This window comes from Zingiber officinale, unplaced genomic scaffold (genome assembly GCF_018446385.1).
Source record: "Zingiber officinale cultivar Zhangliang unplaced genomic scaffold, Zo_v1.1 ctg100, whole genome shotgun sequence".
In the NCBI taxonomy this organism is placed as follows: Eukaryota; Viridiplantae; Streptophyta; class Magnoliopsida; order Zingiberales; family Zingiberaceae; genus Zingiber; species Zingiber officinale.
This window is the reverse complement of record NW_024589804.1, coordinates 158,242-185,475: the sequence shown is the minus strand read 5'-3', so window position 1 is coordinate 185,475 and position 27,234 is coordinate 158,242. Positions and strand designations below refer to the sequence as shown.

The 27,234-nt window shown below is 46.5% G+C and overlaps 1 protein-coding gene across 4 annotated transcripts; it reads right to left on the bottom strand.

Moving 5' to 3' along the window:
- Positions 1-21,575: 21,575 nt before the first annotated feature.
- LOC122035726 (tubby-like F-box protein 8) lies at positions 21,576-26,506 on the bottom strand. Of its 4 annotated transcripts, none has more exons than XM_042594832.1 (5): positions 26,485-26,506; positions 24,240-24,702; positions 23,980-24,067; positions 22,526-22,658; positions 21,576-22,435 (listed from the first exon to the last, which is right to left on the bottom strand). In XM_042594832.1, exons 2-5 carry the CDS (start codon positions 24,603-24,605, stop codon positions 21,712-21,714), a joined length of 1,311 nt encoding a protein of 436 aa, XP_042450766.1. In that variant the 5' UTR covers positions 24,606-24,702; positions 26,485-26,506; the 3' UTR covers positions 21,576-21,711. The 4 variants fall into 4 exon arrangements, with proteins under 4 accessions (XP_042450766.1, XP_042450767.1, XP_042450764.1 ...); XM_042594833.1 differs by lacking the exon at positions 26,485-26,506 and adding an exon at positions 26,136-26,403 and having other exon boundaries at positions 24,240-24,614; XM_042594830.1 differs by lacking the exon at positions 26,485-26,506 and adding an exon at positions 26,136-26,402.
- Between the last annotated feature and the right edge of the window lie 728 nt (positions 26,507-27,234).

The following is a 27,234-nucleotide window of genomic DNA, read 5'->3' as shown; positions in this document are numbered from 1 at the left end:
CCGAACGGCGGGAATACAAAGAAGTTTATAAAAGCTCTCCTCACACGTCAAAATCAAAAAGAGCGTCGGGGATGGTGTCCATCACACCCGCTAGATCCTCGGGGGGGATGGACAGATCGGCAGGCAGGTGACCTTTGGTCTTCAGATAGCCCACCGCCGCCTTGATTGCCTCCTCGAACGTGAGGGATATCTTGTCGGTAAACTTCTCTCCGAAGTCTTCCGAGCGGAGGAACGCCTTCCTCACTTCGTCCGAGCGGGCCGACTCCCCCTCTTGATATTCTTTGAGCGCGGCATGGGCAGCGTCGCTGGCGGCTTGGAGATCCTTCAAGTCTCCGTCGAACCTTTGGAGATCAGCCGAGCGGCTCTCCTTCTCGGTGGCCAGCAGAGCATCCAGGTCCTTGATGCGTTGCTCCAGCCCCCGGATCTCCACCTTCATGCGGTCCATATCATTGATGGCCTGTTGCTTCCGAGTGGTCGCCGTCTTGATCTCCTTGTCTCGTTGTTTAATCATCGCTTCAAGTCGAACGACCTTGCTCGCCAAATCGTAGCTCGTTTCCGTTCGGCTTCCAACGATTTTTGGCTTTCTAGAGCGCCGCTGACCGCCCGGTGTCCCCACCGCTTTGTTGCTTCAGCCTCCTCCGTCACAACCGATCGCCGATGGCGATCTGCCCACCAAGTTCGCTAGCAAACGAGACAGTTAAAAACTTCAAATAGAAGAGAGAAGAGGGGAGGAGGTATACCCGGTGGTTGATTGAAGGTTGCCGAGCTGCCGGGAGTCAACTTGGCTATCCGACTCCGAGCATCTATCCAAGCTTGTGCGAGAGGGTCCGCTGTGGTGATCATCTCGCTAAGGAAACACCGCCGATCAGCAAGAATATGTACGCCCAAGGGAGGCGCAAACGGTTTTGGTACCCGCCGCCGCCCGCCCGAGACGCCCACCAGCAGAAGAGGAGGGTAGCTCGCCTAAACGCTTGATACTCGTCGAGTCCTTGAAGGGCCGGACGGCGGCACCTCCAAGCCGGCCCTCGGAGAAGGGTCGGGGTACTCTCGAGGAAACTGTTCCGACAGCACCGGCGCATCTGCACCTCGCTCAGTTGTGGCTCATCAAGTGTAGAGGCAGGTGCGGATTCCGGCTTCCGAGTGCGTAAAGGCACATCATCGGCCGAACGACCTCCACTTCAGCTTCTGGCCGAGGTTCTATATTGTCCGCGCCTCATCATGAGGGGCGGCCCGAGGCTTCGTGGACCGCTGCCCCTCACCTTCTTCGGGCCGGATCACCAAGCAAGGCCCCTGCCTCCTTGCTCGCCACCGCCTCAATCCGAGCGGCCTTCAATTTGACTTTCTCGTAGCTCGCACGCCACATGACCTTAGTCAGGCGTAAAATAAACCGCTTAGAACAAAATAAAGGGAAGATAAGGAGCTTACTCATGCTACAAGGCAGATCGGCCGGAGTAGAAGACAAGCCGAATATATGCATTACTCCCGGAGGAGCATCTTGTCAATATGATAGCGCCGACCGACTAACGCTCGCATGGAGATAGTCCGCCGCTTTAAACTTGCCGAGCTCGCGGCATGCGGCATAGCCGCCCGCCACTTGGTGCGGAAAGGGCCGCCGAAAGCGATAGAAAAATGCTCCTTCCAATGTTTGTTGGAGCTCGGCATATTATCGAAAAGGACGAAGCCTATCCTAGACTGGAAAACAAAGGTGCCCCACTCAGCTTGCTTGGGATAGTAGAAGTAGTGGAAGATTTTTGGGGTTAAGGGAATGTCGTTCAGTTTGAACAAAACTACCACTCCGCTCAGCAACCTAATAGAGTTGGGAACTACCTGGCCGAGCGGAATGCGGAAATAGTTGCAAACTTCTAAGAAAAACTTGTGAGGTGGAAAACGTAGTCCGGCCAGGAATTGGTCCCGGAAGAAAACAACAGTGCCGGGCGGAGGATCGTGAGGCCGATCGGAAGGTGTGGCTAACACTATTTGGTGGTCGATCGGTAGGTCATATGCTCGAGTGAGGCGCAAGGCGTCTTCCTCGTCGAACCGACTTTCCATGTTCGAGTACCAAAGACCCAGAGTATCGCCGGTTGACTGCGAGGTACTGGTCATGATCGAAAGGCCAGAATGCGGGATAGAAGAGGAGGGTTCAAGCAATGGAGGAAACCCGACTGAAAAGGATGATTAACAGAAAGAAAAATGTGGCTGGAGCGAGAAGAAGGGTCTTACAAGCGAGGGAGATGATCGGAAGAAGCCGTGTGATCGCCGGAAAGCCTGAGCACAAGGTCGCCGGCGAAAGGAGGAACGACGGAAGTCTGGAAACGAAGAAGACGAAATGCGGCGGAAACGGAGTCAAGGGCCTTATATCGCCGCCCGGGAGCGATCTCCACCGTCCGATCCAGGTCATCGCTATCGAGGTTGTCATCTGATCGTCCGTTTCAAACGGCGGCTGTCCCATCGGAAGTGACGCAACCGCCATACTCTGACAAATACACGATCGCCACGTGTCAGCCGATCACTAGCCACATTTAATGAGCTCCCCTTACAGTGCGCAGAGCACGTGATGGGTAGTGTGGAAGAACAACGGACGTCGATTCCAAGAAAATACAAGGCATGGACAAAGTATCGCCGAACGGACAGATATCGCCGCACGGATAAGCATCCTTACGCCTGGCTGAGCGGCCTAATGCAATGATCATTGTTCGGGCAGATCGGCAGTCCAGTCAGTCAGACTTTGCCTCCTTCGACTAGACTCGAGAGGAAGGCAAGTGATCCGGCGGTAAAAATCCGGAACCCCATAAAAAGGAGTCAACGCTGAGGGGAGGTCAAAGGGTCCAGTGGCTCGCCGGAAAAGGACCCGAGGGACTCTAAGAAAGGGAAATCTATTAGTCACCGGGAGGGACAGGTTCCGACGCTCAAATGAAGCAATGCATAATGACCGAGCGGAAGGATGTGCCGCCTACCGTCAGAAGAATTAAGGCCGTCCGACGACGCCGCCGGCAGGCAAGGCCCCGACGATTGGGTAAAAGACGGGACATCCTCTCGACACCAAGTCAGATGGCTATGTCATACTTAGTCGACAACGGGGTCCTACTGTCCTATCAAGAACATGCTCTGATCAGTAGCGGATGGTGTCGTAAGCTCTCGACAAGTGCATACCGGTATGGGTTGTCGACACATATGCACCTCTTGCGGCATTAGTTCCTTCTCCGTCCTATATAAAGAAGCTATTGCTTCGCCAAAGGTACGTATGATACAAGCTTGGCAGCCACTTTTTCCACTACTTACCTGACTTGAGCGTCGGAGGGTCGACGACGGGAATCCCTTCCCGGCTAGACTCTTGTGCAGGATCGCCGGAGCTTCGTTCGACCAGCTGGAGATTCACTCCATCAACTAGGAGCGTGCCACGTGCCCAGCGTCCTTTGGTTCAACGATTCGGACAGGATCATGGAACATAAAACCTTTGCCTATAAATTAAGACATCTGTTGAATAGGTCAATTTCCTTGAAAAAATCTTCCCAGATTAAATAACAACTACTCCGAAAAGTCCCAATACAAGTTACTTTTCCAAAGTTTGCAGCAGCTAGCAAGAGTCAAACATGAGAATCCAAAATTCAGCACTGCACTGCTCAATCATATCATTCAAGATTAGTATGTTAACAAATGGGTTGAGCTTTGATTTAAGGTAATACATATCAGTCAAGATTATTATGTTAACTAATGGGTTTAATTCACTAAGCAATCCACTCAGGACAATTACGTTTAACTCTGAGTGAAAGTATTAACTTGCTGTTCCTAAGGAGTAGAATTACTAATTGGAATGATCCCGCCAAATGACCCAATTATGTCATTATGTTGTGTCTGCTAAATGGTAATAGCATAGTGTTTGGTTTAGTGCTACTAATGGGTTGAGCTTAAAGCACGTCCCACTTATAATAATGAATTTGGGGATGATAATAGTTTTTAGTTTGGGTGTAGTATTAGAAAATCTTCAAATTAGCAAAGTGGTGACCATAATAACTCATAGTTTAAGTGTAGTATCAGAAACTGTTCTAGTTAATTAGTTAAGGAGCCTTATAGAGAAGTGCGGTGAGAACGATCTGGAAGCTTCGTGACCGCGCGCAGATGTGAGAACGAGGAACACTGGAGGGGCGAGGACGGCGTGCCCTAAGGAGTCAAGATGAAACCAGAGTAAAACTATGAACAATGGGGCGAGGACGGCGTGCCCTAACTTCGCTTCCAAGGTTTGCCGAGAGAGGCGCGAGGGGTTGGACGCTTCGCGGTCGAGGGAGGCGAGGGGGGGGGGCGAAGCTGAGAGCGAGGAGAACACGTCGAGGTCCGCGAGGCGCTGAGAGCGAGGAGGAAGATGCGAGACTTGCCCTAGCTTTGCTCCAGAGGAAGGATCGCGTGAGCGCGGCTTGCCCTAGCTTTGCTCCAGAGGAAGGTTCGGTGTGTTCTGTGCAAAAGCAAAAGTCAAAGAAAAAGGAATAAAGGAAATGTGTCCAACTCCGCATGCCGCGTCGACGTCGCGATCCGCCAACGAAGCAGGCGCGCACAGTCGCGCATCTTAAGTCCCGCAGGATATCACTTCCGTATATATATATATATATATATGAGGAAAAGGAATTTATGGTTTTTTTTTTAATTCTGAGGAGGTATTACTATGGTAGGAAAATAATTAAATTTGATGATGGAGCACTACTATACTCAAAATAGGGCATAATCTCATATATATATATATATATATATATATATATATATATATATATATATATATATATATTAGCATCCACACCCGACGATGAGTGATTTCGTGGGCAACTGAGTGAACTCGAGGCCCCGAAAGTGAATTGGGTATCCCGACTGACTTCCAAGCACTCCGAGTTTGCTCAATCGCCCACGAAGTCACGCACGAATGAGTGTACAATCTAAAACTCATATATATATTAATGGGTGTGCAAGCTAAAACTCATATATATATATATATATATATATATATTGTTTTTAGGGTCAATTCATGGGAACATTCTGATAAGTCTTGTTTTAGTAAAGTAGTATATGGTATGAATTGTGAAAACATAAGGTTCATGTTATCTAAGTCCAAATTTTCTCATTGTTCTTGATCCGGTAGCAAAGGAGGGGTCTCGTACGGACAGAGGTTAATTGCACGTGGAGGTCAAGGTCGAGACGATCAACATAAAAGGTGAGTCGAGCGGGAGGTCACCTTGCCGATCGGCCGCAGCAGAAGGCCAGGCTAGCACGGAGATAACTTGACTAAGGGTCGAGTTTCTGACGCTCAGGAATCCACATACGACAGCTGGTTGGGCCAAACGGCCTCTCAGCTGGGCCGTAGGCCAACGTTGGCGCTATTCATCCGAGCATATACCCGAGCGACCCACTCGCTTGGCCCCGCCTGCGTCCCCCCCGGACGACCAGTATGGTCGAGCGTCTCTCCCGCTCGGCCCGATAAAAGACGGAAGGTGCAGAAGAGTACAAAGGGGACGGCCAGAGATATCCTTTTCAAGATATGTGCCGTCGACAGACAGCATGGTCGGCGGCCGGACCAGACAGAGAATCGTACGGTGGAAGTTTCCACTGTCATGTCAGAGATATGCTCAGACGGTTGCGGTATGGCGTCAGGCGTGCGTTTCTGACACATCCATTTTGAGATATGTTTGGGGAAGCGCGTACGCATCGATGAGCGTACACACGCCTCCACGGTAGCTTATATAAGGACCCCCAAACTTCGACGGAGGTATGCAATCAACCATACTATAGCTACAGTTCTCCTTATTTTGCTTCAGCTTTATTCTCGCCTGACTTGAGCATCGGAGGGTCGTCATTGAATCCTTCCCGGCCCGGCATTGTTGCAGGTTCGCCGGAGGTCCACCTCATCCCAGCGTCTATGCGGAGCCAGCAGAGAGTGCCACATCCCCAGCTTTCATCAGCTCACAGTTCGGACAGGATCAAATTGGCGCCGTTTGTGGAAATGCACCTGAATCCGAGCAAAGAAGATGGAAGGAGCTGGACGACCACACACCGTGACACTCTCTCAGGAGGAGCTCGATGCCCTTATCGAGGCAAGAGCTGCAAAAAACGTTGAGCATCAGCAATAGAAGGCGCTAGCCGAGCGGTTAGCACAACAGGCAACTTCAGCGTCAGGTGGCCGAGCGACGGAGGAGGACCGGCCGGAGCAATACTCCACATGGGCGCAGAATAAAGGTCAGACCGGCACTCCAGGGAATGCGCTGCCCACCCCTATTCCGTTTCATCGGGCATTATTCTAGATTCCATCCGAGCTGGCACAGGCCAATCAAGGGTCATCAGATGAAGCGCCCGTACGGGATGCTATGAAGGGGAAGGTGCCTCGGGCTGAGTCATCCGCCGAGCGGATCAATCGACAGTTTTACGAGGCCATTCTTCAGGATCCACTGCCAAGGCACTACACGCCCCCGACGATCGGAGAATATAACAGGACCACCGACCCGGATGACCATCTGGGTAAGTTCGACAACACGACCACTTTACATCAATATACAGATGGTGTAAAGTATAGGGTATTTCTCACCACCCTTTCAGGATTAGCGCAATGGTGGTTTCGGAGGCTGCCGGACGGATCGGTCACAAGCTTCAAAGAATTCCGCACGGCTTTCCTTCATCATTTCGCGAGCAGCAGGCGCTATCAGAAGACCAGCGTCAGCTTGTTCGCCATAAAACAAGGTCCGAGGGAGACGCTCCGAGCTTACATCCAGCGCTTCAACTAGGTGGCCATGGATATCCCGACAGTTACCTCGGAGACCATGATGAATGCGTTCACACAAGGGCTTGTGGACGACGATTTCTTCTGCTCGCTCATCAGAAAGTCGCCTCACAGCTACGACCATATGCTGCACAAAGACAATGAATACATCAATGTGGAGGAAGCTCAGACGGCAAGAAGAAAAGAAACACCGGCCGAGCCGCTGGCGCCCGCCGAGCGGAGGCAACCAACCAGCCATCAACCGCCAAGAGGACCTCGAGCCGAAGGAGTACGTCCACACCACGAATCAAGACCGCAAGTTGTCCAGCATGTGGCGGCTGATCGACCTAAGCATAAGGGAAAGGTATGGACTCCCATGTTCTGTTCACTTCACCAGTCAGCCACCCACAACACTCGTGACTGTCGGAGCCTTCCGTCGATCGCTCACCCCGTGCCTAGGAGCTATCGCCGCCGATCCCCTTCACCTAATCGGCTCCCCCGACACCAGGACACCGGACGACATGGGGCTAGGGAGTCGGTCGAGTGGTAGCATCATCATCCGCCGAGGGTCAACCCCCGAGCCTCACAGGAGCAAGCGAGGCCCTCCGCTCAAGAGGAGGAAAATCGAAGCAATACCACTCGGGGCGAAATCAACATCATCGCTGGGGGCCCTACGGGAGGAGATTCCAACAGGGCTAGAAAGGCACACGCTCGGCAGCTAAGGATTCATGCAGTAGGCTGCAGTCAAGAACGAGCACGGGTCCCGAGATCAGCTTCGGGCCTAGGGACCTGGAAGGAGTTGAAGTGTCGCACGACGACACACTCATCATCCGAGAGGTAATAGCAAATTACACTATTCATCGCATTTTTATTGATACAGGCAGCTCGGTCAACATTATATTCAAAAAGGCGTTCGACCAACTACAAATTGATCGTGCTGAGCTGCTCCCGATGATAACACCCTTGTATGGATTCACTGGCAACGAGGTCTTGCCGGTTAGCCAGACCAGGCTGGCTATATCGCTGGGTGAGGAGCCGCTGCGAAGAACGAGAACCACTAACTTCATAGTGGTCGATGCCCCCTCCGCTTACAATGTCATATTGGGGCGACCCACACTCAACGAATTCCGAGCGGTTATCTCTACTTTCTGCCAGAAGATCAAGTTCCCCGTGGAGGACCAAGTGGGCGAAGTCCGAGGAGACCAGCTGGTCGCCCGACGATGCTATATGGAAATGGTCCGAGCTGAGTCCAGGTCTGCGCGGAAAACGCCGTGCCTCGAGGTAAATACCGTAACTGAAAAGCCTCCAACTTTAGTTTACGAGGAAAAGGAGGAAGTACAGATCCAGCCCGACCGGCCAGAAGCCACAACATTCATAGCGTCTGACCTGGAGGAAGGCTAGAGGGAGGAGCTGGTCGAGTGCCTACAACGCAACCATGATGTCTTCGCATGGTCAACCCACGAGTTGCCGGGCATTTCGCCGAGCGTAGCGCAGCATGAGCTCCATGTCCGACCGGACATTCGGCCAGTGAAGCAGAGAAAGCGGGACTTCAGCGCAGAGCAGAACGTCATCATCCGAGCGAAGGTCGAAAAGCTGCTGGAAGCCGGCCATATATGGGAAGTGCAATTCCCGAGCTGGTTGACAAATGTGGTGCTAGTCTCCGAGCCGGGTAACAAGTGGAGGGTCTGCATTGATTTCTGGGACCTTAATAGGGCGTGCCCGAAGGACTTCTACCCTCTGTCCCGGATCGACCAAATGGTGGACTCGACTGCCGGATGTGAGCTGATATGCATGTTGGATGCATATCAGGGTTATCACTAGGTGTCGCTCGCCCGAGAAGACCAGGAGAAAGTGAGGGGGCGTTTGGTTTAGGGGAATAAGAGTAGGGAATGAGAATGTGAATCATTGATTGCCATTGTTAATGTTTGGATTATAGGAATAGGAATACAAATAAGGGAATGAATCCTTGAAATTGGGTAATAACCCATTCCCATGTACCTCCCCTTCAATGAGTCATTACCCTATTTTTATCAATCAAAATATCCCTTATTCCAAAAATACCCTTGATCTAAAACTTAAATTTTCTCTCTTAATATCAAATATCAAAATATATTTATTTATTTTTTCTTTCATATCACTTCTCTCTCCTTGTTCTCTCTCATCATATTTTCTCTCTCATCATTTTATCACACACTTTCTCTCTCCTTAATCTCTCCTATCACACTATCTTTCCTCTTTTTTCTCATTACACTTTCTCTCTCATCATACTTTCTCTCTCCTCAATCTCTACCATCACACTCTCTTTTCTCTTTTTTCTCATCACACTTTCGCTCTCATCACACTTTCTCTCTCATCAATATCTCTTGTCACACTCTCTCCTTTTTTCTTCAACACATTTTCTCTCTCATCATACTTTCTCTCTCATCATACATTCTCTTTCCTCAATTTCTCCCATCACACTCATTGTTCTCTTTTTTTCTCATCACACTTTCTCTCTCATCATACTTTCTCTCTCACCATACTTCCTCTCTCCTCAATCTCTCTCATCACGCTCTCTCTCCTCATTTTTTCTCATTATATTTTCTCTCTCTTCATCCTCTCCCATCATACTTTCTCTCACATTATATTTTCTCTCTCATCTTCTCTCATCATGCTCTCTTCTATCACACTCTCTTTTCTCATTCTCTCTCATCACACTTTCTCTCTCTTTATTCTTTCTCATCACACTTTCTCTCTCATCATACTTTCTCTCTCATCATTCTCTCTCATCATATTTTTTTTCTCTCATTCATCTTTCTCTCTCATCTAATTTTTTCTCTTATTTTCTTTTAAGGGTAAAAAAGGAAATTTTGATTTATTCTGATAGAAAATATGTAACTAACCAAACATTACTTTTAAGATTGATATCCATGCTCATACTCATTCCCATTCCACACTACAATGATTCTCATTCTGATTCCTATTCCTAGGAAAGAACCAAACGCCCCCTGAGTTTCATCACGGCGGACGACACCTACTGCTACAAGGTAATGTCGTTCGGGCTAAAGAACGCGGGCGCCACGTATCAGCGGCTCATGAACAGAGTGTTCCGAAAGCAGATCGGGTGAAAGTTGGAGGTATACGTAGATGACATACTTATTAAATCACTCCGAGCGGTCGACCTGTGTGCAGATATAGAAGAAACCTTCCAGACGCTGAGAATGTACGGAGTCAAGCTGAACCCCCAGAAGTGTCTGTTCGGGGCGAAAGGTGAGCGATTCTTGGGCTACATTGTTACCGAACGGGGCATCAAGGCGAACCCTAGCAAAATGAGGGCGCTGCAGGACATGCCACCGCCCCGAAACATGAAGGAAGTGCAACGCCTCACTGGACGGATAACAGCCTTGTCACGATTCATCTCTAAGACAGCCGACCAGAGTTTGCTATTCTTCAAGATTTTGCGTCGAGCAGCCAAATTCCAATGGGACACAGAGTGTGATCAGGCTTTCGAAGAATTAAAGGTGTATCTGAATTCATTACCTATACTGGCTAAGCCAGCCGTCGGCGAACCGCTCCGTATCTACCTATCCTCGACCGAGCAGGCCGTCGGCTCGGCGCTAGTAAGGCAAAATGGCGAAGAGCAGTCTGTGTATTTCTTAAGTCATATCCTAAAGGATGCTGAGTCCCGCTACACTGGTCTCGAAAAGCTTGCATTCGCTTTAGTCCTCGCCGCTCGGAGACTCCGGCTCTATTTTCTTGCGCACATAATCATTGTCATGACGAACAGCCCTCTAGGGAGAGTCCTCCTCAACCCAGAGGCGTACGGACGACTGATTAAATGGACTACCGAGCTCAATGAATTTGATATTCAATATCAGCCTCACACAGCAATTAAAGCGCAATCCCTAGCGGACTTCATCACGGAAGTACAGAGCCCCGAGCCTGAGGCTTCCTGGAAAGTCTATGTGGATGGGTCATCAACTCGACTCGGGAGTGGAGTCGGCATTTTGTTAATCTCACCACAAGAAGAGCGGATGCATCTGTCCGTTCGATTTGATTATCGAGCTACGAATAATGAGGCGGAATATGAAGCCCTCATAGCGGGACTGCAGGTCGCCTGACATGTGGGAGCAAGCCGAGTGATTATCTTCTCTGACTCTCAGCTCGCCGCTCAGCAACTCTCAGGAGTTTTCGAGGTCAACAATGCAAGGCTCAAGCTCTACGTGGAAACCTTCGAAAGGCTCAAGACCAGCTTTGGCGAGGTGGTCGTGCAAAAAATTCCCCGAGCAGACAACCAGGCAGCAGATGAGTTGGCAAAGCTGGCTAGTTCAATAACACTGATCGGCGCTCAACAAGCAATCGAGCAGGTATCCTTAATAGCGCATATTGACAGGATGGAGGGCCTCACGTTCCCCAGCGACTGGAGGACGTCTATAGTAGAGTTTTTGTGGTCAGGAGCCACTCTGTCCGACCGGGATGAAGCTCAGCTTCTGAGAAGGAGAGCCGGTCGGTTCACCCTCATCGGGGACCAGCTTTACAAGAAAGCTTTTTCCCGACCACTTTTAAAGTGCGTCAGCTCAGAGGACGCGGAATATATATTGAAGGAAGTGCATCAAGGATCTTGTGGGGGACACCTAGGCGGCCGATCATTAGCTAGGAAGATCCTGTTGGCTGGGTACTTCTAGCCAACTCGGACCGTAGCCACTCATCCTGTTGTGGGGGACACCTAGGCGGCCGCTCGGACCGTAGCCACTTTCCTTTCCTGCCAGAAATACCACAGCTTCTCCCACCGACCGACGGAAGAAATGAAGGCATCTACGGTATCCTGTCAGTTCGACCAGTGGGGCATGGACATCGTGGGACCCTTACCTATAGCGACCGGGCAGAGGAAGTTCCTACTGGTAGCGGTGGACTACTTCTCCAAATGGGTTGAGGCAAAGCCACTGGCCAAGATCACCGAGCAGATGGTCAAAAAATTCATCTGGCAGCATCTCATATGTCGGTTCGGCATTCCAAGGCGGCTCGTGTCATGAGCGGCAGTTCGTCGGACAGGAGCTCTAAGAATGGTACGAAGGGTACGACATCGAGCAACACTTCACCTCTGTGGCATACCCGCAGAGTAACGGACAAGCCGAAGTCGCCAACCGGGAAATTCTTCGAATTCTGAGGGTTCGGCTCGACCACCTCGGGGGCAGCTGGGTGGACGAACTCCCCGGCGTCTTATGGGCACTCTGCACGACTCCTAAGGAAGGAACGGGGGTCACGCTGTTCCACTTGGTGTACGGAGGAGAGGCTATCGTGCCAGTAGAGGTCGGGATCGAATCCGATCGGGTGCAGCAATACGACGTGGACAACACCGAGCGGAGGTAGCTAGAGCTGGATTTGATAGATGAAGCGCGAGCTAAAGTAGCTGTTCGGCTAATGGCGTACCGGCAGAGAATGAAGCAAAATTACAATAGGCGAGTAATTCCCAGAGCATTCCGGGTCGGTGATCTAGTATGGAAGAAGGTGAAGTCAGTCAGTGATGTGAGCAAGTTGGAGGCTCCCTGGGCGGGACCCTTCAAGGTCGTCGAGAAGCTCCAATCGAGTGCATACTACCTTGAAGATCAAGACGGACTACAGCTGGAACGACCATGGAGCGCTAATCACCTCCAGCTGTATCGAGCTGGGTAAAAAGTGCGCCTGTGTAATTAATTGCGTGTATTCCCGTTCCGCGCTATCCTTTGAATGTAGGAATAAGATCATGAAAACGTCACAGCATAACTAATGTGCGCCGAACGGCCAAGCTTCTTCAAACCGTCGAGCGGCGACGTTACACTCTAGGGTCGAAGTGGTGACCATAAATATCCCGCTCGAAAGACCGTCGAGCGGCGACGTTAAACTCTAGAGTCGGACCGGCGACTATAAACCCCCCAGCCTAAAGACCGTCGAGCGGCGACGTTAAACTCTAGGGTCAAAGCGACGACCATAAATATCCCGCTCGGAAGACCGTCGAGCGGCGACGTTAAACTCTAGAGTCGGACCGGCGACTATAAACCCCCCGGCCTGAAGACCGTCGAGCGGCGACGTTAAACTCTAGGGTCGAAGCAGCGACCATAAATATCTCGCTCGGAAGACCTTCGAGCGGCGACGTTAAACTCTAGAGTCGGACCGGCGACTATAAACCCCCCGGCCTGAAGACCAGACGAGCGGCGATGTTAAATCCCAGAGTCGGACCGGCGACTATAAACCCCCTCGGCTTGAAGATCACTCAAAGGCAACATTGAAACGCAACAGTTAACAAGAGACGAGCGACGATTATTAGAAGTCAGGAGGAAATCAACCCAACCCGCTCGGGATACGCGATTATCTATGTTAGACTAGAGAGAGTAAACCAGCAAAGCGCGAGAAAATTTTCATAAAATAAAAGGGGAAGTTTGCCAACCGAGCGGCATAACTACAAAAACACTTCATTTTAGAAAGTCAAAAACATCCTTCGGCATAGTGGTAAAAAGGGCAACATGCTCGCGGACGGGAATTAGGAAGGACTCCGGAAGATGACCCTTTGCCTTCAAATAATCCATCGTGGCTGTAATAGCCAACTCGAAGGCATGGACGAGCTGATTGCAGACCTTCTGAATGAACTCATCCGAGCGGATGTATTTCTGCCTCAGTACAGCGAACCGTCTTGGCTCAACCTCCTGATACTCCTTGAGAGCAGAGCGAGAGGCCTCGAGGGCCTCCTGCAAGGTCTTCAACTCGTCCTTGAGAGCCACCATCTCAGCCGAACGACCCTTCTTCTCGCCGTCCAGTAGATCCGCCAATTCCTTTACCCGTTGTTCCAGGGCGCGGGCCTCCACATTCTTCGCGTCCAAATCGGCGATAACGCTATTCTTCCGAGTGGTCGCCAGTGCTATCTTGTGGTCATAAGTTTTGACTTGTTTTTCAAGCTGGCCCAGCATGTACGTCTGATCGGCTGTTTTCTTCTGCTCGGCATCCAACAATCCCTAGGTCTTGGAGAGCTCCCTCTGTAACTCGGTGAGGGCGCTCGAGGGGTGGAAGGCCCGCCAGAAATTTTGAGCCTCTTCAGCTCTTCCTCCAGCATCGCCAGACGACTGGCAACAGCTACGTCTTCCACCCAACGCTAGAGAAAAAGGAGCTTTTAAATTCCGAACGGAAAAATCATGCGAATAAGTTGCAAGGAACTCACCTCGGTGGCATGCTGCAGGTGGCTGTCGCCCAATTGGCCGGGAGACATCGCAGCAACACGAGCGCGCGCGTCTTCTCATACCTTGGCGAGAGGCCTACGAATTGTAATGACATGTTCAGGAGCCGTCGACCGAGCGGATTCGGCCATATAATCCTCTGTTGGGAGGTGCAGGACAGCCTTTATGACGCGGCGTCCGCCTGGCGTCGTATGAGCGGACACCAAAGGACCAATCAGCTGGTCGGACGGTGCTGAATGTATGCCCGAGCGGCGAAGCCGGGTAGGCACTGGAGGCAGGGAGCTGACCGGCGCCACCTCAAGGGGATTTGTCGGCAGATCCAGTTGGGAGGGTGTCCGGTCGGAGGAAAGGGCCTCGACTGATGGAGCCTTGCTTTGGGAGAGAGAGACCTCGTCCGCCGGGGCACTGGTGTGGCTAAGGCGGCCGAGCGCAGAGGCACCTCCGTCCCGCGTCTCTTCCGGTTAAGGGGAAGATCGTCCTCTGGGTCGGAGCCCTCCTCTCTAGCGGCCGGTTCCCTGCTGGAAGATGTTGCACCCGTCGCCTCAACTGGAGAAGTCTGGGTGGCCGATGCCCCAACGTCAGCCTCGCTCTCACCCTCGTGAGAGCCGACCGGAGCGATATCCAGTCGTTTCATTTCCTTAGCGGTCGCCGCCTCGATCGCCACTGCTTTCTTCTTCAGAATTTCGAATAGCACGGACTCCATTACGACGTTCGCTGTGAGGTAAAAGGAAGAAAATCAGTTAGACTCAAGGCAAATGCATAAGTAAATTGTTTACCAAAGCTGCTCGGGAGTTTGGTTCGTCTCGGACTCAGTCTGAACATGTACATCACTCCTTCTGGTAGGAGCTTATTGATATCAAGCTTCAGGCCGGCTAGCTTATTTGCAGCTTGGAGGTAGTCCGACCGGGTCTTATACCTCTTCAGCTCGGGGGAAGTAGGTGGTCCGACCTGCCACTTAGTCAAGAAAGGGAGCTGCCCGGGAAGATGAAGGAAGAAAAAGTATTCCTTCCAATGTTTGTTGGAAGTGGGCATCTTATCGAAGAAGGCCAAGCCAATCCGAAACTGGAACAGATAAGTGCCCAGCTCGGATTGTTTGGGGTAATAAAAGTAATAGAAAACCTCCGGACGGAGGGGAATGTTGTGGATTATAATTAACACAACTACCCCGCACAAGAGGTGGAAGGAATTAGGCACGAGTTGGCCGAGTGGAATACCAAAGAAATTACAAACTTCGACGATGAAGGGATGGAGAGGAAACCGCAGACCGGCTACAAACTGGTCACGGAAAAAGCAAAGCGTGCCACGCGACGAGATGTGCGGCCGATCGGAAGGTGAGGCCAAAATAAGTTCGAAATCAGAGGGGAGGTCAAAGGCATTGATCAGGCTCTCTGCGTCTCGCGCCTTGAACCACGACTCCATGGTCGTGTACGATGGGTCGGGAGCGAGCTCAGAAGGCTGAGAGGTGCTGGCCATCGCCGGAACAATGCGAAGAGCAGAGGCCGAAGAAAAACGAAGAGGGCGATGAAGAAGGTGATCAGAACAGTGCTAAGAGAGTGAAAACACAGCGGGAGGGAAAAGAAAAGCGTGAAAGAACGAAGGAACAAGGGGCAAAGAGTTCTTACAGAAAAAAGGATGGTCGAAGAAGAGAGCAGATGGTCGGAGTGCGAAGAACCAGTTCGCTGGAGAACAGAGCAGGAACCTTCGAATGCACGCACGCGATAACGCAAAAGCGGCGGAGTAAGAGGAGACGGAGTTATAAAGCTTGGGCCCGACCGCTCGAAGCCGTCCGATCCAGGTCAAGGGATCCGAGGAGCAGATCTGGCCGTCGAATTCAAAAGGGCCAAATGTCACATCAGCCCTGACGGTACGATCGGGCGGTGACGGCTGCATGGCCACGTGGCGGTGACTCATAGGTCGCATTTAATGAGCGTCATTATGCAGGCGTGGTCGCGTGCTCAGCCTTAATGGCGAGGATTTACACGAATTCCGAAGAGATTTGGAGGACATCAGCGTTGACCGACGTTGGGTCAGCGAGACAACCACCGACAAGTCGAACTCTTCGAGTATCAGTGGGTGTCACGCCGAACGGCAGCCACTTGCGTGGCCCCCGAGCGGATGGGCATTCTCATCAGCTGCGGAACGGTTGTCATGTCGCCAGGCCAATAGTCCAGTCAGTCGGACTTGCAACCTCCTTCGACTAGACTTGAGGGGGAGGCACATGATCCGGTAGCAAAGGAGGGGTCCCATACGGACAGAGGTTAATTGCACGTGGAGGGCAAGGTCGAGACGATCAACGTAAAAGGTGAGCCGAGCTGGAGGTCACCTTGCCGATCGGCCGCAACAGAAGACCAGGCCGACACAAAGATAACTTGACTAAGGGTCGAGTTTTCGACGCTCAGGAATCCACATACGACATCTGGTTGGGTAGAGCGGCCTCTCAGTTGGGTCGTAGGCCAACGTAGGCGCAATTCATCCGAGCGGCCCACTCGCTCGGCCCCGCCCGTGTCCCCCCCGGACGACCAGTATGGCCGAGCGTCTCTCCCACTCGGCCCGATAAAAGACAGAAGGGGCAGAAAAGTACAAAGAGGACGGCCAGAGATATCCTTCTCGAGATATGTTCTGCCGACAGACAGCATGGTCGGCAGCCGGACAAGACAGAGAATCGTACGGTGAAAGTTTCCAATATCATGTCAGAGATATGCTCGGACGGTTGCGGTACGGCGTCAGGCGTGCTTTTCTGACACATCCATTTTGAGGTATGTTTGGGGAAGCGTGCATTCGTTGATGAGCGTGCACGCGCCTCCCCGGTGGCCTATATAAGGACCCCCAGATTTCGACGGAAGTATGCAATCAACCATACTGTAGTTACAGTTCTCCTTATTTTGCTTCAGCTTTCTTCTCGCCTGACTTGAGTGTCGAAGGGTTGTCGCCGGCAACCCTTTCCCGGTCCAATTTTGTTGCAGGTTCGCCGGAGGTTCACCTCATCTCGGCGTCTACGCGGAGCCAGCAGAGAGTGTCACGTCCTCAGCTTTCATCAACTCACAGTTCGGACAAGATCAGTTCTGATAAGTTCTCAATTTCTGGCTGGAATGTCTTACTAGAGATTCAATATTTTTCTGTCAGAGAATATAGGGTGTTTAGGAATGAATTGATGAGTATATATTCAGAGGAAGTAGTTATTTCTTCTGTATCCTCTATAGAAACAATAGAGTAGATACACGAGGTATCAAATACATCCTCTTGTATTTCTATTAAGTCCAGATTAGGACAAGAGATTAATTTGGTCTCCCTTGTATACAGGTTTTTTCTGTTTAGATATATAGAAGATAGATGTCCTAGTTCATTACATGAAAAATAAGTTATAGTATTATCATATATTTTCTTTGGTTTAAATCATCTAACATATCTATCTTTGTTTAAATACGATTTCTTTTCCTTATTTTTTCTTAAATAGTAGGTCTTTCTAGGCTTGATTTTGGGTTTAAGCTGAATGACTGGCCTAACCGACCTTCTTCTTTGTTAGTACCTGATCCGGTAGTAAGAGCAGGGGGCCCCGCCATGGGAAGTCAACGCCACGTGGAAGCCATAGTGGCAGTCGTCCGTCCGGAGAGGGCAGGGTCCGACCGGCCGATGGAATCGAACGCCCGGAGAGGGATGGGTCCGATCGGCTTGCCGACCGGACGATATACGGCTGATGGTTAAAGGCACCCTGTCGAAAGCAGGGTTCCGGCGCTCAGGGGAAAAGGTCGTGGGCTGAGCGGACCCCACGCTCGGCCAAAGCCATAAGGTAACACTGCTAATAGTCCCCATAAAGCATGTGATGGAGAATATCCCAAGTAAACCACCGCATATGTCCGGCCGGATGTTGAGGGAGTTGTCCGCCCGGACGCTAGATCTGGAGCAAAGGGGAAAAGGACAAGGGAGGTCTTTTTCTGACAGCAGGTATGTTTCACGTGTAGGCCATGCTCCAAATCTTGTGACAGGGGATTCTGCTGTCCCATCGAGGACATGCTTTGACTGTAGCGGTATGGGTCAGGTGAGCTTTCTGACAACCGCATACCGAGGAAAGGACAGAGGACACATATGCACCTCGGTATGCGTGCCCTAACCCTTCACAACTCTATATAAAGAGCCTCAGACTTCGCCGGAGGTACGCATTCTGAGACTTTGGGAGCCACCTTTTTCATCGTTGCTTACCTGACTTGAGCGTCGGAGGGTCGCCGCCGGGAACCCCCTTCCCGGCTCGACTTCTGTGCAGGTTCGCCGGAGCTTCGTTCTAGCAGTTGAAGAGCCACGTCAGTAGCCGAAGAGCGCTCCGTGCCCAGCGTCCATTGATTCAGCCTTCGGACAGGATCAATACCTATGTTGGTTCAATCTGTATTCTTGCAGAGTATATATTTGACCATAAAAATCATATTGTTGATTTTAAAGTTATTTTTATAGTTGTATATAAATACATTTTCCCTTAAGTATGAAAATAATATGTTAGATTCAAACTCCTATGTTATTATATTGGGGTGCTACTTTCAAGTTTGTTCAGGCTTTGTGAATTTCTTTATCTAAGTCTTGTGTTAATTTACTGAAGTCTTTCGCCTAATTCAGAATTATAATAATTTCCTAATACTGCAGTAAGTGCTAGGAAATCATTACAGAAAGGCTTGATCTAGTTTCAACTGAATAGTTAAAGTTGTTCTAAGTTTCTTATTGCTTCCTTTTATCATATATCTAATCGTGCGTTAGCATTTCTTGAGCTGCTAGGACTTCGGACGAGAAATCTTTTGGTTTTAGGAAATAAATTCCTTTTGATATAAGAGTTTCAATGATGTTATTAATTTATATTTTAAAATTATTATTTATTTTAGTCATGGTTTTTCATAAGAAAATGATGTCAATCTGGACATTATGTTGTTGGAAGTTTCCACAGTCTTTGGCTTGGGCTAAGATTTTAATATGTTTTATAAAATCTAGAATGGTCATATTGAAGTTTGGGCAAAAATAGGTGATACCTAAATTATTGTTCATGTCTACTTCAATAAGTCCTATCACTATTTTTCATCATTTGAAACTCTAGTGTTGTATAGTACTAGGAAGACTTTGGCTCCTATGTGTTGGTGCAGTTTGCACTAATAATCAAACTCAGATTTTGATGTATGACAAAAATTAAAGTTAGACTTACGATTTAACTTATTTACCAAGTGTGTAGGACTGAAAGGCTTAATAGAACCTGACATCAGACTGAAGTCCAGTTGGAAACTAGCAAGAAGACCAGATAGGTTGATATATGGCAGAAAGTTCAATTGGGTTCACGAGACTTAACAACTAGTTGAAATCTAGATGGGGCATCTGATAGGAAGACCTGGTGGATCAAGAGTCAAGTAAGTCAACAAATGGTATGTGAGGTAAGCACTAGAGGAGAGTGATACAGTGAGGATGAGCCCCAGTGGGGCTGCACCGGAGAAGAGTGATCCAGTGAGGACGAGCCTCAGTGGGGCTATAGGCATTGGTCCAACTTAGATCTATCTTGAAAATCAAAGTTGAGACCATGACTAAATCTTAGTGTTGGTGAAACAGAATCTAAGTCATAAATTAATCTCGTTTTTAATGTGTAAACTCTAGTTTGTAGGGTATTTTTATTATTTGGACTAACGTGTCTTGCGGGAAATCGAAGCTGCAACTTGGCTGGAAAAAGGATTTCCAAGCGCCCTGGAAGGGTTCAAGCGCCCAGAGGTCCTAGCGCCCGGAGTCAGTCCAGGCGCCTGGATTGAGCCGAACCCATCCATGAATACAGTTGAGTTGGCATGCTCCGTTTGGTCAGCACACATCAAAGTCCAAGCGTCCGGGGCTAGATAGAGGCAAGATGGATAGAACTTTGTCGATGTGCAGCCACGTCAGCATTCTAGGTGTCCGGGAGTGGTCCAAGCCCCCAAAGTTGGATAACTTAGCGTCGAAGTAGGATCGAATAGGATCTAGTGGTGGTGCCCGAGGGTGGTCTAGGTCCTAGAAAGACCTATATGGCTTCAACCAGCAACTCCAGTACATCAGCCGACTATGGCTTTCATACTCGTGTGCTACTCTGAAACTCCACTATAACACTGAAACGCTACTTCAACAACAACACTCAAGTTTCTATTCTAAGTCGTTGGTATAATTATCTTTATTTACTTGTACTCTAAATTCTATATCATTTTGTAATATTCGAGCTTTTAGTGGATTTCCAAATGAAAGCACTCAACGAGTATTGGCCTTAGAGTAGGAGTCGTCGAAGGCTATAAACCAAGTAAAAGGAAAAGTATTAGCATTGTTTCTTTTCTTTTTCGCTAGGTATTCTTTATTTTTTGAAAAAGTGAACCCCCACCCCGAGCACTTTTCGATTCTACACTATGTTCTTTCTTATTAAGCCTCTAAGGCCAAATAAGATTAATCCTAGTTGTATATAATCATTGTTAGTATATGCACTTAGGTGTCAAGATACTGCTTATGTATTTTATAAATAATTATTTAATAAACGCATAAATTTATCATTAATTATTTACTTTTCTGTACGTATATGATTAATGATAAAGTCCTACAGATTAATAGGTATATTAATCTGAAAATCATCCTTGATCGGATAGATATCTAGAGGGGACATGAATATCTAGATCAACGCTTAGTATGACTAGGTCGAGATAGACCAAGGGATGGATATTCAAGTTGTACTTGAAGGTGCCTTGAGTTTAGAGGTACACTGGACACGACTCACTTAAGAGGAGACCACATATTGAGCATCATTGATTATTCCTCTTATGTAAACTCCATCTTCCCACTTTCGGACAGAATCAATATATAAACTCCTTAATTCTTCTGTTATTTGAGTTTTATATGTTGTAATTAAGTCTTTGATTTAAAGTAAAATAGTTTTAGAGTTTTATGGGTTGCAATTAAGTTTTAAATCATTTAAAGTAAAATAGTTTTAGATTGGAGTTCAAAATATTGGATTGAAGTTCTCAATTTTTAGTCTTATGTTTTTTCAATATATCATGAAAGGCTTAGGATTTCTTTCCTAATAGGAATACTGATTAAATTGAATTGATTAAATCTTCTATTTAAGGATTCTAAAGAGTTTTTTAAGAAATCTATATTTTTTTTAAATCACTTAATATTTGTATGATTAATAGATCTATGGTTATATTTAAGTGTGTACTGTCAGTATAAACGAAAGGTTAATCAATAAAATAAATAAGTTAATCCTTAAAACTAAAATGAAATAATTACGATAAATAAATGTATTTAAAATTTTCAAACTTTCAAAAACATAAATATATTTTCGTTTTAAAAATGTTTCTATTTATTCATGCTTTCAAAAATTCGTCAAAGATATATTCAAATAAATGAGAGAAGTTAGGAGGAATAAAAGTATAAGATTTTCTGCCAAAAAATTTAAAAAGGACATTAAATGGATATTTTTTAAAGAAAAAAAAAGGTCAAATGAATGAAGCTGAGAAAGAAGGATATTAAAATTTCTCCTCTTTTTTTAGTAGAAATAAGTTATGATCATATGAAACCACATTAAATTCCTTGAATTGCATGTGAAAATTCAACTAGTGGAAGAAAAAGGATCAGCCTCAAATCAATGAGTGATTGTAATCTATAGAACATAATCTCAACACACACTAATCAGATTATGGTCAAGTTTAGTTTTCAAGGAAAAGAACTACATTGCAGGTGCTTCTGTTTTACAATAACAAGCATGAATATTAACAAAACGACATTAGGATGATTACTTATCCTCCTTTTTTTTCTTAACTTTTGATCATTCTATTCACAGGCCAATTTGGTATCGAAACTACTTAAACAGATAGCGAAGGCTTGGAAAGCAGAAAGCGGGTACCGGTAGTCCATTGTGAACATATCTTTAGCGACCTTCCCAAACTGCAGGATAATCTTGTCATGACCAGGTGCAGCTGGCTGTGCCGTTGTTGCTGGACCGACAGCAGCAGGTTGTGGTGCACCTATGAGCTGGAAATTCTTCACAGAGGCAATCGTTACACGGCCACGAAAGTTGAGACACCAGCATTGCAGTTGATCGTGCCAACGGGGCGGCTTGTTCCGGAGTACCAACGGTCTTTCCTTATTAGTATCAGCCTCCGCATCCCTGTCTTCAGCTCCAGTAATATCCGAGAATCGCATACTGTTGAAATCATAAGAGCGGTCTATGTAAGAGGAAATGGAGGAGAGACTACGGAAAGAATCCAAGCTGCGTGTGACTAGGTTGTCAGGCTGCCCAGGGACTGTGCCGCCAGGCTCAAGAGCGGATGCTGGAATAGAGTGCATAACACAATGCATTCGTCGTGGTCCTCGAGTTCCAAGGATGTTCAATTCATATGTCACCTGAGCTATGGGATAGCTTCCTGATGGCACCTTAGGCGACACTTTCTTTGAGTAGAATCTACGGCTAGTTCGGCCAGGAGGACAAATAGCAGCCCCATTGTATGGAGGCTGAGTATCATAGACTCTGAACTTTGTCCCAACAAAATTTGATCTATAATGCCAGGAAAAGAAGCAACTACATTCATTTTCTAGCTTCTATTCAGAATCTATAGAAGGGATATTCAAACAAAAGATAAGGCACCTCAACTTCCCGATGTAAGTACTGCTTGACCTTGATATGTTGCCAGCATCTATCGAAATGGTGTATTCAGTACAGGTTGGTTTCCGATTTCTCTTAGCTGATAAGAGAAATTTCCCATTCTCAACAAGCACACCTGCACAGTCACATCCAGAAATGCCATGTCTTTTAACTAACAAAAATAGACATCTGACTGTTTGTTCAAAGACGTATTGGAATGGCAATTCAGAGAACAGATTGTAGTAGACAAAAAGAGAGAGAGAGAACAGAATGTACCAGATAATTCACAAGAATTGACCAATTACCCAAAATAAAACAACAAGAAACATAGTAACTACTAACTGTACCACAGAGATAAACAATCACCGCCGCATAAATAGATAGTAGAACGGGTACAGCACAAAAAACAAACTTCATCTTGTTTGGCAACAAAATCTCTGAAACAATGTGAGACTACCATGCGGACTCACAAGACAAATAGAAGGATGCAATACAACCTATGTTGCATGGATGCAGGTATGAGTATCATAGCGAATACAATATGAATACGGCAAATTTTGAAAATATATGATACAACTAGGATAGGACAATCATTTATATATATATATTGAAAGATCATGAAAGATGATCAAAATCGAGACTTTTATATACTGTTCATCAAAAAATTAAAAGCCATAAAGAAGAAAAAATAGATTGAAAGATTAGAGCTTATATTCAAATTTCTAAATCAAATCTTTTTAACAAAATGATTGGAGTTTAAGCACTTAGTGGAGCAGAATTAGAAACAATAATTTAGGGCTTACATGCAAGCGGTGGCAGAAAGGGAGGCGGGCAACGTCAAAGAGGTGATGAGAGGCGAGAAAAAGATTAGTTTAAAAGCCCACAACCCAATTCATTTTTATTAATATTTACCAATCAGTCCTAGAAAATTTCAAGTTTTTTCAATTAACCCCTAAAAATTTTAAATATTTGCAATTTTGTCCAAACGTATCCTAGTCATATCCTTGTCGTGTCCAAAATGTATCCGCCTGGTCAAACCTTAGAAAAGTCCACGACACGTTTTTGGCCATATCCGATACGCGTATTTGCATATCGTATCCATATCCGTGTCATATCCGTGCCCAATACTTCAAAAAAAAAATCGGGGTATCCACGCCACATAGAATACAACAAATCACCTTGCACGGCTGCTCAAATTGTAACCTCATTAACTGTATGATTTAAGAAAACTTAAATGAAAATTTTGTACTAAAATTTTCACTAGCCCACTGAAAAAGCAAGAAAGCATACTGTAGTGCCACAACAAAATTATTAAAACAAATCAGCATGTCTTTTGAAGATCAAGAGGTGAAATAAAACAGAAAATATATGCACAATAAGGAAACTTTAAATTGATCATATTTGTTTGCCAAATTTAACAAATAATAAGCATGCTTACCAGGAATAAGACAACTTACCTGGACTAAGACATAAGTAGAGATGATACGTTGATTTTGACTTATTCCTCTTGATGAAACACTGGATTACCCCATCTCGAGCTCCAGGCTGTATAAAATCAAACAAAGACAGAAACTCAATAGGGAATCAAACTTTAGGATCAAATTAATGTACTGAATTGCAAATGTGCTACAAAAGAAACTCCGAATTGCATAATTAATGCTTATTATTTCAACTATAATCTACACTGCTAGTAGCTTGGTGAGCATGGAAAAGTTACCTGTTTTAATGATACAGGAAAAGTGAGCTTCCCAGAAAATTCTGGACTTCTAACAACCTCTTTACACATCTCCCTCCATGATTTGCACACAGCTGCACACGAGACAACATGCTTGCGTGATGGCCATGCAGCTTCATTTTCCTCTAACCTTTTAATCACATCACAAAGTAGCTCAGGAGGAAGAGTAGCCCAGCGGCTTTGCTGAATATCTTGATGGGGTTCATATGCATTATGCACAGAACCTTGAGATTTTCCTTTATGACGGCCAGAAAAACCTGAAAGTCTCATTTCGAAACTCCGCCTTGATAAACTACCAACACTATCCCTCACATCACGAACAATGCTCCGGAATGAGTCAAATGACATCTGGCTTAACTAAACCACGACAAAGAAAAGAAAGAATAGAAACCGCTGGAGAGGTAAATAAATAGCAGCACAAACCCAACGAACAATGATCAACTACCTGTATAAATTGACAAGTAATTGGACGGTTTATGATATCTCAATAAGGCAATAGAAGTATGGAAATGTTAACAAAAAAAATTTGGCATGACTACCTTGTAAGACATTTATAGATCCAGAAACAATGAAAAACTATGAAAAATACATCTAACAAACCTATTACTTCAAGATGATTATAGATTGTAAATGGAAGGTCCTCGATGTATCAAAGGACTTCTGTGACACATAATTCAGAAGCTTAAGCTTTACAGCTAGTCTTTTATGACCATTAAATAACTTAATGTTAATTAACATGAGAATATGTTTTTTAAAATAAAACAACGGGAACAAAATAGTTTATCTCAACCAAACGCCTGAAATCATAAAATTGAAAAGATATATATAAGGCACAAGTGTTAAAACTAAAAAGGAAACCCAAAAAATTCATCGTATATCAATTAATATGAACTGCTTTAAAATATTATCCGCAAGATAGTCTTTCCCTTTAATTTTCCATGAAATCAATCAATAAAAACAACTAAATTCCTAGAATTGCAAACATTGTAAAGCATATGTGCAAAGACTAAAAAAGAAACAGGCAATATTCTCCAATACTAATTAAATCATTTTTTTAAAAACATTCCCGAAATATGGTCTCTTTTTCTTTAATTTCCCATCAAATCTATCAATCCAATACCTGAATTCACTAAATTGCAAAGATATCTAAAGCATAAAATCGAGACCAAAAAGGAAAACAAAATATTCTCCCAATTCTTTTTCGTTAATTTTCCATGAAATAAATCCACATTATTAACCAATATAGGTAAACCTCAAACGAACACCTCAGTAAGCAGACGAATTACTAGTATATTTACACACCAATAGGCTTAAACAAGGAAAAAATGCAGAATAAATTAGCCGTGTGTAAGTAAAATAATAGTCACATCCTCGAGCCATTCAGTCAAATCGAGTTTGAACTTGCTGATTTGCACAACATAACAATAACAAAAATATGCACGTACCGACTCCTGACAAGCAACAAACCGCCCCTAAAACAAGAAGTAAACCCGATCACACTCAGATGGATTAGCAAGAATTGAGAAATTTCTGACTATTCTGACTTCAGCTCATAATAAATTCATCAAATAGTGATTTTACAACGGCCGAGGGGTAAACTGTGGCAAAGCCATGATATATCGGGGAACAACGGAGAAATCACAAATAATTCCTATGCAAATCTCCGGAAGAAGCTCCAAGAATGAACCTTTACCATTAAAAAAAAGTCTATCTTTGGAGCTTCTCCACAAAGCGCCCAAATCGAATACCTTCACACTCCAAAACCGCACAACTTTTGGTCAAATCTACAGACACCACACTATTCTCCGAGCAAGCAAACGAAAACGCACAAAGCTTCCTTGCCCGACAAGAAAAAAACGAGCGGAATCAATGATCTACCTTGAGTGATCGAATCGAGAGGCAAAACCTAACTCCGCACTTCAACCTTCAATCTTAGATTGTCCACAAGAAACGAATCACCCGACAAAACCCCGCTCTGTATCAGCAGATCCCTTTCCTTTTGAGCTGCCCGCCGCTTCTCTCTTTCTCGAACCCGCACGCCCACAGCAAAGGCGTAACTCAAAGGTGAAGGCAAAAGGCGAAAATCAAGCAAAGAGGAGAGAAGAATGTGAGAACGCCGCCCGTTCAAATACCTCGTCGAGGACAGGTGGAAACGAAGTGTTGTCTACTAAAGAGGCGGGTAAGACGCAGGGGGAAAAGCAGGTAAAAGAAACCTCAGCGTCATTACCGTTCCGTCACGGCGGCGGTCGCCTTTTCTTACGCGCTCAGCGCGGCACCCCGGTTGTTTATCCTAACGGCTCCGTTTGCGCGCTCGTGTCGCGTGGACAACAAGCTACTCATAGGGAGGAGCGGCGTCGACGTCATCATTCTCCAGCGAAAAAGTTCCTCCGGAACACTATAAGGAGAAGACGACAGAAAAATGTTCCAATTGCCTCATTACACCGAATTTAATTCAAAAAAAAAAAAATCTGCGTAATTTTCCGAATCACCTGCATCGGAGTTCGGGAGTAAAAGATGCCGGATTTTTCGGGAAAAAGCGAGGCATATCGGTTTTGCTGCGGCGTGTCACAGAGGTCGGGGTCATGTCGGCCGTTGCCGCCGTGGTACCGCCACTCCATTTCGGTACTTCTCGTCCGCGAGAAGAGTAATTGGATCCGTCGATCGAGCATCGGACGGATAGAACACAATGTGGAAGAGTCCATTCGGTTCGGTGGATCACAAGCAAGTCGTCGTGTGTCGGTCACGTGGAAGGTGGAGATTAGGTGGAGTCGGAAGAATGAGAGATCCGTTGGGTCCGCCGTCGACGAGTATCCGTTCGGTCATCGCATAGATCTGATTAGATTAATTTCCGAATAAATTGTGAGTAAAAAAATATTTTAATTTTTTTAAAGTAAAAACTACAATGGTTAAGTAATTGAAGATGGCTTTTTATTATAATTTTTAAAAATTTCATAGCAACTAAGTTATTAGTCTGATC

Excerpts from the sequence above, each read along its gene's own strand:
- LOC122035726 (XM_042594832.1), bottom strand. The coding sequence starts at position 24,605 with ATGTCATTTGACTCATTCCGGAGCATTGTTCGTGATGTGAGGGATAGT. Across the intron at positions 24,068-24,239 it reads TTCCTGTATCATTAAAACAG|CCTGGAGCTCGAGATGGGGT; the intron begins GTAACTTTTCCA and ends GATTTTATACAG. Across the intron at positions 22,659-23,979 it reads CTACTTATGTCTTAGTCCAG|GTGTGCTTGTTGAGAATGGG; the intron begins GTAAGTTGTCTT and ends GTGACTGTGCAG.